The sequence below is a fragment of the Capra hircus genome, chromosome 9 (genome assembly GCF_001704415.2).
Source record: "Capra hircus breed San Clemente chromosome 9, ASM170441v1, whole genome shotgun sequence".
NCBI lineage: Eukaryota > Metazoa > Chordata > Mammalia > Artiodactyla > Bovidae > Capra > Capra hircus.
The window spans coordinates 70,262,993-70,279,185 of record NC_030816.1 but is presented as its reverse complement, the minus strand read 5'-3'; the positions used below and the strand labels follow the sequence as shown (position 1 = coordinate 70,279,185).

Here is a 16,193-nt window from a genome sequence, read left to right as displayed (position 1 = left end):
AAGGCATTCAGTAAATAATAGCTCTTATTGTTAAACTTTCTCATACCATTGTGCTTTTGCACAAACTATTGATTCCATCTACCCACCTACGTTTTCCCCTTTCTTCCACCCATGAAAACTCTTGAATGTACTTCAAGATCTACTGCAAATTTGAATTCCTCTCTGAGTTTACCTTCTTAGCCATAAAATTGGTCTCCACTGTGAAGCTTTTGCGTTTACTTCGTTCCAGTTCCTTTCACATTGCTTATGTTTTTAGTCTTCCACAGTAAAATGCATCTTTCTCTAAATAGGTCTGGGATGTATCTTATAGGATGCTTGGTTATAAACAAATAGGAAGTGCTCGGTAAGGGTATAAATGAATGTCTGTGATTATATCCTAGGTATATCAAGGAGTGAAGAAAGATGGTTTTTTACAGCCTCATTTTTTGGCAGAACAGGATATAGTCATCATTACTTACGATGTCCTCCGTTCAGAGCTGAACTATGTAGACATCCCACACAGCAACAGTGAGGATGGGCGTCGCTTAAGGAACCAGAAGCGCTACATGGCTATTCCCAGTCCTCTTGTAGCTGTGGAGTGGTGGAGGATCTGCCTTGATGAAGCTCAGATGGTCGAATGTCCTGCTGTAAAAGTGAGAATTTCTGAAGAATCACTTGAGGGCTGGGGAAAAGACTGGAGGAAACTGTTCATAGGAAATTTAATAGTTTACATGTAGTTTAACCCACAGTATTGACATTCGCCAAGTTTGCCTTTGGACACTTTGCATTTGCTTTCTCTTATGCATGAGCTGTATAATCCTAAGAAATTATTTGGTACTCAGAATCATCGTTCTGTATGAAAAGTTCATGTATATTTGAAGAAGATGGTAGTTTTTATGTGATGTAGATCTAAGTAAACTCTACTTAGGTACTTTTATCAGCATTTCTGCCACGTGGAGTACTCACCATACAGGTTCTGATAACTGACAGCTTTTTATCAGAGACCAAATGGTAACAGAAAAATGCTAGAGGAAAAGCTTTTATTCAGACTTCACTGTATGTCTTTATTCTGTCTTCTTTGCCCAGTCTGTGACCTGAACTGAATTAATAAGTCATGCCTATTAGCACAGTGGTTCTTCTCATCTGGAGGATGGGGTGGTCTAAGGAATGTATCAGTCAGCTGGGACATTTTCAATCTACCCATACATGAATTTCCTTTCCTCTTTGAAAGGACACATTGCAGCCTCCTGCTAATAAGAGCCCCATACTAGAAGATAACCCATTGACTATGATGTTCAGGATTGAGTGTGATAACTATTCTGTAAGGGCAAATGCATCTGACCTGAAGCCTGGGCTTGAGAGCTGTTTTCATAAGTAAACACAATCCTGCATTGTTCTTGTGTCTCTCTTTTCATTCTCTCCCATCAGGCTGCAGAAATGGCTCAGCGCTTGAGTGGGATTAACCGCTGGTGCATCAGTGGCACTCCAGTACAGAGAGGATTGGAAGGTAATGGATGGTTTCATCACATATTGCATTTATTTGAAAAACTTAAATTTTTTAAGCAAAAAGCATTGCTTAACTTTGGTAGAAATCCTTAGGTGATTATGCATATATTAAAATATATTTGATCCTAATAGTTGCAGACATCTACCTTTTTAAATGGAATCAAGTGCTTTTTATTTATATATACATATATATGAAGACAGATATGTAGTTGAGTAGTCCTACTGTCCTGATTTGAGCAGTTATTTTGCGTGCCTGAACACTGTAGACACAGGTTTGAATTGGACTCAAAGTTCCAAAATGGTGAGTAGAAAACAAGGAGAACCTGACAAGAAAGAAAGAGGGAAAGAGAGAAGAAAAAGGAATTAGTTTCACTTGGCTGTGTCTATAAAGATAAGGACTTCCCACTCACACATTTTAACTGATGCTTCTACATCAGTCTCATTCATATAACTAATTCTTTCTATAGAACATAGACAACATTTTTAAAACTTTTGTCCAAGTAGCAAATATTTAAGACTAAAAGTTTAAATAAGTAAATGTTGGTTTACATAATAAATTCTGGAAAAACTGTCACTAAAATGTGGTTTAATTATAAAAATATAAATATCCTTAGTCCTATGACAGATATTTATCTTCAAAACCTATCATTCTTGAAAATTCAGGTTTTCATGTATCATTTGTTCTTAGCAGGATAACTTACTATTCTGCAAAAGTAAAAATATCAACATCTATTACATTGAACTGAGAAACACTATTTTTTTGATGATTATTTTTAGGGGAAAAGAGGTTTTTAGGAAGATGTTTAAGTATATATTTAAATACCTGTGTAATTTTAGTAAGTTACATTAAGATGCATATTTCTAGAATGCTGCTGCTGCTAAGTCGCTTCAGTCGTGTCCGACCATGTGCAAGCCCATAGGTGGCAGCCCACCAGAATCCCCCGTCCCTGGGGTTCTCCAGGCAAGAACACTGGAGTGGGTTGCCATTTCCTTCTCCAATTCATGAAAGTGAAACATGAAAATAAAGTCAATCAGTCGTCTCCGACACTTAGCAACCCCATGGACTGCAGCCTACCAGGCTCCTCCATCCATGGGATTTTCCAGACAAGAGTACTGGAGTGGGGTGCCATTGCCTTCTCCAATTTGTAGAATAATATCAGGCTAATTAAAAGGCCAAATTTAGTGGTCTGCTGTTACAAGGGAAACTGTCCAATATGTTAATATTTAGGTGTTAATAAGATAATCACAGTGGTGTGGTCACTCACCTTGAGCCAGACATCCTGGAATGTGAAGTCAAGTGGGCCTTGAAAAGCATCACTATGAACAAAGCTAGTGGAGGTGATGGAATCCCAATTGAGCTATTTCAAATCCTAAAAGATGATGCTGTAAAAGTGCTACACTCATGTCAGCAAATTTGGAAAACTCAGCAGTGGCCATAGGACTGGAAAAGGTCAGTTTTCATTTCAATCCCAGAGAAAGACAGTGCCAAAGAATGCTCAAACTACCGCACAATTGCACTCATTTCACACGCTGGGAAAGTAATGCTCAAAATTCTCCAAGCTAGGCTTCAGCAATATGTGAACCGTGAACTTCCAGATGTTCAAGCTGTATTTAGAAAAGGCAGAGGAACCAGAGATCAAATTGCCAACATCCACTGGATCATCAAAAAAGCAAGAGAGTTCCAGAAAAACATCTATTTCTGCTTTATTGACTATGCCAAAGCCTTTGACTGTGTGGATCACAATCAACTGTGGAAAATTCTGAAAGAGATGGGAATATCAGACCACCTGACCTGCCTCTTGAGAAACCTATTGTGCAGGTCAGGAAGCAACTGTTAGAACTGGACATGGAACAACAAACTGGTTCCAAATAGGAAAAGGAGTACGTCAAGGCTGTATATTGTCACGCTGCTTGTAACTTCTATGCAGAATACATCATGAGAAACGCTGGGCTGGAAGAAGCACAAGCTGGAATCAAGATTGCCAGGAGAAATATTAATAACCTCAGATATGCAGATGACACCACTCTTATGGCAGAAAGTGAAGAGGAACTAAAAAGCCTCTTGTTGAAAGTGAAAGAGGAGAGTAAAAAAGTTGGCTTAAAGCTCAACATTCAGCAATCGAAGATCATGGCATCTGGTCCCATCACTTCATGGGAAATAGATGGGGAAACAGTGTCAGACTTTATTTTTGTGGGCTCCAAAATCACTGCAGATGGTGATTGCAGCCATGAAATTAAAAGACGCTAACTCCTTGGAAGGAAAGTTTTGACCAACCAAGATAGCATATTCAAAAGCAGAGACATTACTTTGCTAACAAAGGTCCATCTAGTCAAGGGTATGGTTTTTCCAGTGGTCATGTATGAATGTGAGAGTTGGACTGTGAAGAAAGCTGAGCGCCGAAGAATTGATGCTTTTGAACTGTGGTGTTGGAGAAGACTCTTGAGAGTCCCTTGGACTGCAAGGAGATCCAACCAGTCCATTCTGGAGGATATCAGTCCTGGGTGTTCATTGGAAGGACTGATGGTAAAGCTGAATCTCCAATACTTTGCCCACGTCATGTGAAGAGTTAACTCATTAGAAAAGACCCTGATGCTGGGAGGGATTGGGGACAGGAGGAGAAGGGGACGACAGAGGGTGAGATGGTTGGATGGCATCACCAACTCGATGGAAATGAGTTTGAGTGAACTCCAGGAGTTGGTGATGGACAGGAAGACCTGGCGTTCTGCGATTCATGGTGTCGCAGAGTCAGACACAACTGAGCAACTGAACTGAACTGAAGATTTCATTGAACTCCAGAGTTAGCTAGGAAGGTGTAGAGAAAATGCCTATCACAGTTACTTTATTCGTATTTTAATTTTAAAGGAATATGAGCAGTAATTCGGCAGTTCCCTGGGTACTTAATTTGGGATGAATAAGATGTTGGCAGGTGTTTTGAGCAACTGGCACCCTTTAACAAATTTTTGATTAATTTTCTAAACAGCTTTATTGAGGTATGAATGACATATAATGAAACTAGAAATATTTAAAATGTAAAATTTGTAAACTTTTGACATATATATTTACCAGGGAGTTTATTTCCACAATCAACATAATGACTCCAAAAGTTTTCTCATGTCCAACTTATCTTAAAAAATAGCATTTCCTGAATGTCTGGAAATGTAGTTTATTTTTCATCTTGTCTTCCGTGATTCTCTGATATCGTTAATGCTATCACTCTTATAATATGTCAGGTTTTGGGGGGTTTTTTTGTGTTAATAGTAACTGCGGTGGGAATGTTAGCCTGATGTGACTTCAGTTCAGTCAGTGTCACGAATCTCGGTCCATAGTTCTTCAGGTACTCTGTCTATCATATCTAGTCCCTTAAATCTATTTCTCACTTCCACTATATAATCATAAAGAATTTGATTTAGGTCATATCTGAATGGTCTAGTAGTTTTCCCCACTTTCTTCAATTTAAGTCTGAATTTGGCAATAAGGAGTTCATGATCTGAGCCACAGTCAGCTCCCAGTCTTGTTTTTGCTGACTGTATAGAGCTTCTTCATCTTTGGCTGCAAAGAATATAGTCAATCTGATTTTGATGTTGGCTATCTGGTGTGTAGAGTCTTCTCTTAAGTTGTTGGAAGAGAGTGTTTGCTATGACCAGTGCGTTCCCTTGGCAAAACTCTGTTAGCCTTTTTCTTGCTTCATTCCGTACTCCAAGGCCAAATTTGCCTGTTACTCCAGGTGCTTTTTGACTTCCTACTTTTGCATTCCAGTCCTCTATAATGAAAAGGACATCTTTTTTAGGGTATTACTTCTAAAAGGTCTTGCAGGTCTTCATAGAACTGTTCAACTTCTTCAGCTTACTATGTTGTATTTGGAAGTAGAAGTCTCATTTGTTTTCTTTTTGTGTTAGTCCAGGGTTTCTCCACCTTAGCCCCATTAACATTTTGAGTCAGATATTCATTTTTATTAGGGGCTGTTCTGGTTATTTTGGATACTGAGCTTTTACACTCCTGATGCTGGTAGTGTTCTTGCAGTTGTGACACACATAATTGTCTCCAGTCATTGCCAAATGTCCCCAGTGGGCAAAATCACATCCTTCCACCCCAGTCAGTAGCCACTCTGCTAGACTGATAGAGATAAATAAGTTTTGATGATTTATTAATTAACATTTGTTTTTGCTCCATGGTAAAGTCAAAAATTTTAAGTCAAACCATCCTAAGTCAGAGACTATCTATCTGTATTCTCAACATGCTTTTTTTTTTTTTCTTTCAGATCTTTTTGGGTTAGTGGTATTTCTTGGTGTTGAACCTTACTGTGTCAGACACTGGTGGGTTCGACTTCTCTATCGTCCTTATTGCAAGAAGAATCCTCATTTCCTCTACAGCTTTATTGCCAAGATAATGTGGAGGTCTGCGAAGAAAGATGTGATTGATCAAGTCAGTAGGATAAGTATTTACTGATTAAGGGTATTAGGAAAAAATTTGAGAAGAAGCAGAGTTGGGGTGAAAAGTTAAATTTCCAAGTGACTTTTTTTTTTCCTTCTCTGTTTAGATCCAGATACCCCCTCAGACAGAAGAAACCCACTGGCTTCACTTTTCTCCAGTGGAAAGACATTTCTATCACCGTCAACATGAGGTGTGCTGCCAGGATGCAGTGGTAAAACTCAGGAAGATTTCCGACTGGGCTTTGAAGCTCAGCAGCCTGGACAGAAGGACTGTCACCTCCATCCTATATCCATTGCTGAGGCTCCGACAGGCCTGCTGCCACCCACAGGCGGTTCGGGGCGAGTTCTTGCCGCTCCAAAAAAGGTTTTATTATCAGTTTTCTTATGCTGTAAGAGATAATAGAGTAGTGATCGACAATATTGGGGGAAGGAAATGGCAACCCACTCCTGTATTCTTGCCTAGAGAATCCCGTGGACAGAGGAGCCTGGTGGGCTGCTGTCCATGGGGTCACACAGAGTCGGACACGACTGAAGTGACTTAGCATGCGTGCATACATAGACAGTATTAAAGCAGTTAGCTTCCTAGCCCATGGTTTCATTCAGGGTCTTAGAACTGAGTTGTCATCTGTTTTTAGCAGTGTGGTGATTTTTCTTCACTATGGAACCCCATTTGTGAAAGAGAACCACATCAAAATTATTTTCATGGTTTTGAACATATTTTTAGGACTGTTGAAGGGTTTTGTTGTTTTTGGGGGGTTTTGTTTAATTGTCTTCCGCTGCACTTCAGATATGAAATGCTTTTGTTCATTTTGTGTTGTATTTTTTGGTTCTGACATCAGGGAATTAGGTGAATTAGATTCCTATTAAATATTTTCTTTATAATTATACTAGCTATATTCTTTGATTATTCCTTTCAATACTCTGTTGTCCAAAAAAATTTGTTTGTTCATCAAACTGTGATAGGAACTAGCCTCTTTTTTTTTTTAGCACTTGATATTAAAAAGATATCCTCAAGTGCTATAAGAAAGATAAAGAGGAATTTGACTCTTATCCTTGCCTTTAAGCAGTTTGTAGATAACTAAAGGCAATGACAAAGATTAATGAAAGTGTTAGTTGCAAAGTTGAGTCTGACTCTGCAACCCCATGGACTGTAGCCTGATAGGCTCCTCTGTCCATGGGATCCTCCAGGCAAGAATACTGGAGTGGGTTGCCATTCTCTTCTCCAGGGGATCTTCCTGTCACAGGGATCAAACCCAGGTCTCCTGCTCTGTAGGCAGATTCTTTATCGTCTGAGCCATCAGACAAAGTTTATAGATCTCTATAATATAAAGAAAACATTGTGTATTTCACAAGAGGTATATATGAGTTGCTGTGGGGCTTCCCTGATAGCTCAGACAGTAAAGAATTTGCCTGCGATGCGACCTGCCTTCAATCCCTGGGTTGGGAAGATACTCTGGAGAATGGAACGAATGGCTGCTCCAGTATTCTTGCCTGGAGAAGTCCATGGACAGAGGAGCCTGGCAGGCTACAGTCCTTGGGGTTGCAAGAGTCAGACATGACTGAATGACTTCACCACCACAACCACCACTTTGCACTTTAGGAAGATTTTTCTAGTTCTGCTCTTCACTGACTGAAATGAGAAAAAGTTAAAGAATGAGAGGATCAAAAGAAAGCTTGCTAGAATAGTAAACTAATAATGGTAGTGATGAAAATGGAGGTAAACGGATATCAAGGATCACAAAGACTCTGTAACAGAGACTGGTACTCTTGATCTTATGTAGTATTATTCTCTCACTTGGAATCTTCTTTCTAGTTCTGTAAAACTTGCCTTTTCTTTTAGCACCATGACAATGGAAGAACTGCTGACATCCCTGCAGAAGAAGTGTGGCACTGAATGTGAAGAGGCACATCGGCAGCTAGTCTGTGCCCTCAATGGCTTAGCAGGCATCCACATCATTAAAGGTAGAAGGTGATGCTTTGTTATCTTCAATTCTTCTAAATACTTATAATGTAAATCAAAGTTACAATTACAGTTTTAATGTAAATCAAAGTCTCCCCAGAAAGACACTTTCCCACAATATTAATCATAATTTAAATAGGTCCAACTTAATGGAGAGCAGTTACACAGAACATTTCAAGAAAAAATGTTTCAATATGCTTTCCCCAAACATTTCCACTTTTAGAAGCTTTTTGTGTGAACAATCGAAACAATCAAAATAGTGAACAACTGAAACAACCAAAATGCCTAGAAATAGAATGGTTAAATTGTGACACATTCAAGTGAATGTTGGTCATTGACTTACAAAATAGTATCACTTGTAAGTTCACTCTCCCAACAAATATTCAAGTATTTGCTAGGTGCTGGTTATGATTTAGGTACTAAAAATAATGTACTAAAATAAGTGTCAATCTAGCCTCATATCTGAAAAATCATTTTTCTATAAGCATTTTATAGTATATATAATACTATTTTATATATATATATATATATATATATTCTGTTTTATCCTCCTGATTGCCATTACCATCCCTATTTTAGGGATTTAGTTTAGTCATTACCATCCCTATTTTATTTGAGAAAATGGGTTCAAAAGGCTTAGTTGCTTTCTCAAGATTACAGCTAGAAAGTGACAAAGAGTTTGCCCTGGATCTCTCGATTTCACATTAGATATTTAATTTTTTTATTATCCTATGTCCTCCTCTTTATCAAATAGGCATTTATAAACCTCAGTATTATACTATATAATAGGTTGCAACTCACCGTCAAAAATTTGTTATGTTGAGTGATATGTCCCTTGTAAATGATCACAATAATAAATTTCAGATTTCCCAACTTGATTATGAACTGCATTTCTCATTTTATTCTGTGTTGTTATAACTCAGAAGCTTAGACAGTAAATGAATTTCTTCACTTGGCCTTTTTTCTAGTCTCCTGTCAGACTTGTCTCTTTTCCCCTGCTGTGAAATTATACACAATATGAGAATTGGGAGGGTTATTCATCTGATCAATGTCCAGACACTGTAGCACTCTAACAGGATCAGTGTGTGACTGGCTCCTGTGTGGCAAAATACCATGCTATGGTGTAGCAGGAGGTGCATCACTGCTCTTTCCAGGTAGTTTCCACTGCATCCTCACCGTAGTTATTTTTCTGTGGCTGGAAACTATTGCTGATTATTAAGAAGAATTCCTATTAGAAAGTCCGTTAATAAGTGGTATGTCTGTTCTCATTTAATTGTAATTATAAGCTTAACTGTGGGGGATTAACTACTTTCAGTTTCTAGTTTAATTCATAGTAGTATATTAAATAATATACATTTTTAAAAGTAATGTTACATATTTAACTTATGTAATCTAAACTCTTCTAATATTAGAGACCAGATAGTACAGATATGACTTCTAAATGAAATCTAAAATTTATATTAACCTCTAAAGGGATTCACATATTACATGCGAATATACATATATATGATATACAGTGTATATTTTAAGGTCCTTACTGATTATGGTGTTAAAAACATGATGTTATTTCAATTTTGTGTACTAGATACATGAAATCTATATGTGTGTGTTTATCTACACACACACACACACACACACACACACATATAATATAGAAGTGTTTTAGGTTCAGTTTTCTGAGAAAGAAAGCTTTTTTTCCTGATCCTCACATACATTTTTCATTTCTACGTGTGTTTTTTTGGAAAAAATTAGTTTGGCAGTATCGAACCAGTACAATTTGTCTAGTTGTTAATAGGTTTAGTGCCATCAAGTGGCAAAGAATGGGCATTTCCATATTTGGCTTATATTTGCATAGCTTATTGAATATGGATATTTTTATGTCTTAGTCTGGGAAAGACATAAAAATATTTTTTTTCACTATAAACTTTTTTTTCATTAAATAGTGAAAAGAAAACAGATATTATAATGAATAGCTCAGTTTCATCTGCTTTTATTATAGTCTAGTCATTGTACCTTCTTTAAAAGGTATAATAATTATGAAGAGAAAATTGTTAAATGAATTATTCTTTATAAATGACAGTATAAATATTAATAGAATCCATATGTCTTTTGAAAACCTAAGAGAGCTCATTGTGTGAAGATAATTGTGTTACTCCTACATTATAGTGCAACTTTATTATTGTGAAAGTAATCTGCTTTATAAAAATGAATAGAGATTAGATGACTTGGCAAGTACTGTGAAAATGTGTGCTTTAGAAAGCTTTATATTAAATAACTGGTAGAACTAGATATAAAACAGTGCTGTTGGACTACACTCTTAAAAAAATGGTTGAAATGGTAAATTTTATTTTATGTATACTTTGCCACAATAAAATATACATATATGAAATCAGCTTTACCAGAGAGAGAGTGTGTGTGTTAGTCACTCAGTCATGCCCGACTCTTTGCAATCCCGTGGACTGTTCTGTCTGTGGAATTCTCCAGGCAAGAATGCTAGAGTGGGTTGCTATTCCCTTCTGCAGGGGATCTTCTCGACTCAGGAACTGAACCCGGGTATTCCACATTGCGGGCAGATTCTTTACTGTCTAAACCACCAGGCACATATGTATATCACATATATATATATATATATATATATATAATATTCATTATGGCTATGAGCAAAATTCTAAATCCATGATATTAATGAAACTGGTTTAAAGTTTAAAATAAGCAAGTGTATGCAATGATCAGGATAAAAGCTTTTTCCTCAGCAAACTGAAATTAGAACATCTCTTTATCTTTTTCTCCCTTGTGTTTCATGATTTTGCCACTGTTAGATTTTCATTTTAATTATATGTATAAATTACTGGTTTCAAGTTTTTCCCTAGGCAGCAAAAAAGATAGGTTCCATTAGTCAGAGCCATTAAAAATGTTTCACCTCCCCTTCACTGAAGTCTAATGAAACTTTCTGAAAGAATCAGGTAGTAAATATTTTAGGCTTTGTGAGCCATAAGATTTGTGACAACTATTCAGCTGTTGTAATACAAAAGCAGCCACAGACAGTACGTAAAGTCCTCATGACTGAGTTCCACTAAAACTTTATTCATGGACCCTGAGATTTGATATCATGTAATTTTCACATGTCACAAAATAGTATTATCTTAATTTTTATTTCAACTATTAAAAATGTAAAAATAAATTCTTAGTGTGTAGACCCTACAAAAATACAGTCAGATAAGACCCATGGGCCATAGTTTGTCAGGTTGTGCTTTTATACTTTTTTACTTTATTTGTATGAGCTACTTTTTAGGTATAACAAAAAAAAGCATAAATCTCTTAGACTAACTGTGAATTATATAACCAGAAATAGAATTCTAAATTTTTGAAATGTAGTTATAAACTAAATCATTTTGGCCTAATACCAACAGAAACAATACCTATCAAGAAGAGTGCATTATTTTTCTGAGAAGTATGTGTACATTGGTCATAGTGTTTTGAATATTGGTTTATAAACACATGTAAATACCCTAAATTTGTCCTTAATTTCAAACATCCTAATGACTACTACTTGGAAGTCATTAACCTGAGAAGGAAGAAAACGTTAGTTTAAAAGTTAGAGTTTGTTTTTTAGCATAATTTTAAAACATTGTATTTGATTGGTGTTCTATTTGTATGGAATTTTAACCCCCAAGAAAGGGTGCTATCATCAACTTTTTTTACTGGGGCAGTCATATTAATACCAACTCAAATTCCTTCTCATAAAAAATAAATTAGGGAGTTCTAATCAATGCTGTATTTTTACAGTAGATGTTCTTAGATGACTTTGAGAGCTAAATACGTGATTTTCTTATTCTTTAAACATTTTGATTATCCAGGCGAGTATGCTTCGGCAGCAGAACTATACAGAGAAGTGTTGCGTTCATCTGAGGAACACAAGGAAAAGCTAAAAACAGATTCACTGCAAGTGAGTAAACTAAACAGTTTCAAACTGTGTGATCTTTGTAAAATAAGTTTTCTGAATATTTAAGAGAATGAAAGGTAACAAGTGGAGTGAGTCACAGTCACTGGGGATAAAGCTTAAAATTCATGTTCTCTAAACAAGCACCCAGGATGTCTTTTTGTATAGACCCAAAAGTTTGAGAAACACTAATATTCTGTCTACTTACGCCAGTACTGGCCACAAGGCTGACTGATAAGCCTAACCTACATTAGAAAAGCAGCTCAAAACATTCGTATTTCAAAGAATGGCATCAGTTTTATCACTTTTGCATATTTACATCAGCACATTTATTTATATAATATTCATCAAAAAAAGAAATTGAGTTTCACTCAGCAGTGGAACTAAGTAATAATAATACTTATCCAATGGTCTTCTAATTTAGTTTTTGTAGGTCTTTTAGGGAGATTTGGGTATTTGAATTGTAACACTCAAGTGTGAAATTTCTTCTTCTTGATTCTGTCAGTGGATCATATAGACAAGACTCTAGCTAAATGGTAAATAAGATCCCTTTTATGAATCCTGGTAAGTTTAGGCTTGAGTCCTAGGTGAGGCTTCTTTTTTACTGTTCAGAACCTAGATCTTGGAACCTCATATTCACCTGTGTCTGAGCAGGTGTTACGAGGAGTGTATGGGGGAGGGGGAAGAGGAGAGAAAATTAAATACTAGTATCCTTATGTATGCATGGATGAGGATTACAGAAGGCTTTGGACCTTAAGCAAATGTGTTTACCTTATGAGAGAAGGAGAAAGTGCAAAGATACTATGCTCCTGAATAAAGGAAACAAAAGTGGACAGCTAAGTCTAGTGTGCCTGGGTTCAAGAGTGAAGAGTAAACCATCAGTCAGCCTGGTTTCTTGCTTTGAGTCACAGTAACTTAGCCTGCTGACCAAGCATAACCCAAGGACTGTCTAACACTGTCCAGTCAAATTAGCCACTCTGCTCTGTTGGGATAAATGTGTAAGGGAACAGAGAGAGATAAGTGTTCCTCCCAGGCCATTCCACCAGCTTGTGCAGAATGCAGCAGAAGGCTCAATACAATCACAGACTCAATATCACAGTGATATGTCTGGCTTATATTAATATTTAATACAGAGATTTAAGATGGAGTTTTCTCCTTTATTCTATGCCTTCTTCACCTCCAGCCCCTCCTCTTTTCAGCCCTTAAATTCAATAGATCCAGGTCACAGCCCTGTTTTCTTATGTATTTCATTATCTTTGGTTTTATAATATCATAAATTGCTAGGCTCATCCAGACTCATTTTCCAGAAGAGGAATCAAGTCTATCTAGTCAGCCTTTCTGCTTTACTGGACTTACTGGACATATTCATATTTCCCCATATAGACAAGTGCATGTATAAGAGAAGTTACCTATATTACTTACTTTGTTAAATACATAGACATGTTTCATAAAACCATATATTTTAACTGAAAATTTACATCATTATGAATTAAGATAATTACAGTAAAACTGACTCTGAAGAAAGTTGGTATTCAAGTTATTTTTAAAGGAAAAGAATTCGATGATTTGGCCTTAAATACATTATTAGTGCTCTGTATGCCTTAGTAGATTCTCCCCTAGAGTCACCTGCGTTGGCTGTCATAATTGCTGCCTTTTGTGTGTTTGTAGAGACTTCATGCGACCCATAACTTGATGGAATTGTTGACAGCCAAGCACCCAGGGATACCTCCTACCCTGAGAGATGGCAGACTTGAGGAAGAGGTACTTTTTTTTTTTTTCATTCTGCCTATAAAAGAATTTTTTCTCAGACTTCATGTTCCGGCTAATTGATACATCCTAGGAAATCAAAAGGTAATCATGTTTCCTTGCTGCTTTGATGTTCCAAACTTTGCTGTGGTGATTTTGGGTGGCATAGAATAGGAACTTTCCATATTATTTTGTTTCTCTGATAATCTTCTTGCAGCTGTGTGGCAACTGCTTGTTGTAGACATGGCTGCTGGTAGCCAACAGCACAGGATGTGTATAAACAACAAATTAAAGGAAATCTTGTTGATTTCATGACAGACCTGCCAAAGGTGTAGTTTAGTAAAAATAAAGTTTTCTATGTTTTCCACCCTGCAGTGTATTATTAAAGCAATAAATAAACTCAGATTTTCACGATAACCTATGTCCTCAAAGAAATTCCTTCTGCAATGAATATTACCTCTCATTAGAAACAGTGACGTAAAATAGTTTTAATACACTTATTATGCCAATTCCCCAGTGAATTTTTGCCTCATTAAAGATCAGAAAAATGGCAAACCTAAAAGCAAAGGAGTAGTAGATGTGTTTGAAAACTACTGAACTTGTAAATGGAGCCTTTATATAAATTAAAAGGATAAAAAATGAGATTTTGTAAGTATGTACTTACTTGTAAGTAAGTATGTATTTTTTAAATATGTATCTAGCTAGATGCTAGATAGTAATCTAGCATCAACTGTATGAAATTTTCAAGTGAAATTTTATTCCCAGTGCAGACGTCTAATCTTTATATGTAATCAGTCATTCTATTAAATGCTTTCAGTGACAGGAAGGTCTCTGGGAGACAGTCCTATCTATTGGTAGACAGCTCTAATGACCAGCTAATTACAGCCAAGGAATTGTAATGGATATTAATTGGAAGGTTGTGACAGGAAGAGGAAAATTGCATCAAGAGGTGGAGGGTTCATAGTATGTAGAGGTATTTCCAAGGAAATCAGTCTATCACTTTGGCCTAACTCTCACATGATATGAAGCCTTGGTATTTCAAAGCTGGACGAAATTCTAGAAATCATTCATTTCCACCACCTCTTTTTGTAGATGAAGTAACTAAAGCCTAGGAAAATGAAATGGCTGGTCAAGAGAGGTGTGTCTATTCAGTTGACTTCATGAAATTGCTGTTGTTGTAAGTCAGAAGTAGTCTACTATTGGCAATTTCTTATGGCTCGTCCCACTACTAAGTGGAGTATTGGGATTTCCAGTTCAGTAGTCTTTCCAGTTTTTCTCCCACTGTCCACATAGCCTCTGATCATCCCCTTTCTTCATTCATAAAATAGTTTCCAGAGTCAGTTAAGTGTTTCAGTTAAATGGACAAAAGTGAATTCCCCTAAATTTCCTAGTGGAAACTTACACGAATAAAATTTTTCAGTGTTTCCGTTGCTTTGCAAATAACATGATGCTTTTTGTCTTGAGAAGTTGAAAGGGCCCCAATTTTTGAATCCTTTTTGTATTAATCTTCTAGGACTGCCATAACAAAATACAGACTAGGTGACTTAAACAATAGAAGTTTCATTTCTCACACTCATGGACTGGAAGAATTACTGTTGTTAAAATGTTTATGCGGCCCAAGGCAGTAGACACTTTCAGTTTAATTCCTATTAAAATTCCAATGGTATTTTCACAGAAGTAGAATAAACAATCCAAAAGTCTGTGGAACTAGAAAAGATCCTGAATAACCAAAGTCATCTTGAAAAAGAACAAAGCTGCAGGCATTATGCACCCTGATTTTTCAGCTACATTATAAAACTATAGTATTTAAAAGAGTATGGTGTTGATATAAAAGCAGAAACATAGATCAATGGGAAAGAACAGCGAGAGCCCAGAAAGAAACCCACCCACATATGGTCAGTTAATTTATAAAAAAGAACCAAGATTCAGTTCAGTTCAGTCACTCAGCTGTGTCCAACTCTTTGCAACCCCATGGACTGCAGCATGCCAGGCCTCCCTGTCCATCACCAACTCCCAGAATTTACTCAAACTCATGTCCATAGAGTCAGTGATGCCATCCAACCATCTCATCCTCTGTCATCCCTTCTCCTCCCACCTTCAATCTTTCCCAGCATCAGGGTCTTTTCCATCGAGTCAGTTCTTCACATCAGGTGGCCAAAGCTGGAGTTTCAGCTTCAGCATCAGTCCTTCCAATGAATACTGGGGACTGATTTCCTTTAGGATGAACGGATCTCCTTGCTGTCCAAGGGACTCTCAAGAGTCTTCTCCAACACCACAGTTCAAAAGGATCAATTCTTCGGCACTCAGCTTTCTTTATAGTCCAACTTTCACACCCATACATGACTAGTGGAAAAACCATAGCTTTGACTAGACGGACCTTTGTTGGCAAAGTAATGTCTCTGCTTTTTAATATGCTGTCTTGCTTGGTCTTAACTTTTCTTCCAAGGAGCAAGCGTCTTTTAATTTCATGGCTACAGTCATCATCTGCAGTGATTTTGGAACCCAGAAAAATAAAGTCTGTCAGTGTTTCCACTATTTACCTATCTATTTGCCATGAAGTGATGGGACCGGATGCCATGATCTTAGTTTTCTGAATGTTGAGTTTTAAGCCAACTTTTTCACTCTCCTCTT

The 16,193-nt window shown here is 36.9% G+C and overlaps 1 protein-coding gene across 6 annotated transcripts in view; it reads left to right on the top strand.

Annotated features, from left to right (window-relative positions):
- Window positions 1-16,193, top strand: part of SHPRH (SNF2 histone linker PHD RING helicase) — a 120,603-nt gene that overhangs the window by 25,419 nt on the left and 78,991 nt on the right. For all 6 annotated transcript variants that reach the window (XM_018053309.1, XM_018053310.1, XM_005684887.3 and 3 more), the window contains 7 exons: window positions 381-632; window positions 1,408-1,486; window positions 5,745-5,908; window positions 6,024-6,280; window positions 7,757-7,878; window positions 11,734-11,822; window positions 13,485-13,577. In XM_018053309.1, coding sequence (XP_017908798.1) covers window positions 381-632; window positions 1,408-1,486; window positions 5,745-5,908; window positions 6,024-6,280; window positions 7,757-7,878; window positions 11,734-11,822; window positions 13,485-13,577 — 1,056 coding nt within the window. The remainder of the gene's footprint in view (window positions 1-380; window positions 633-1,407; window positions 1,487-5,744; window positions 5,909-6,023; window positions 6,281-7,756; window positions 7,879-11,733; window positions 11,823-13,484; window positions 13,578-16,193) is intronic.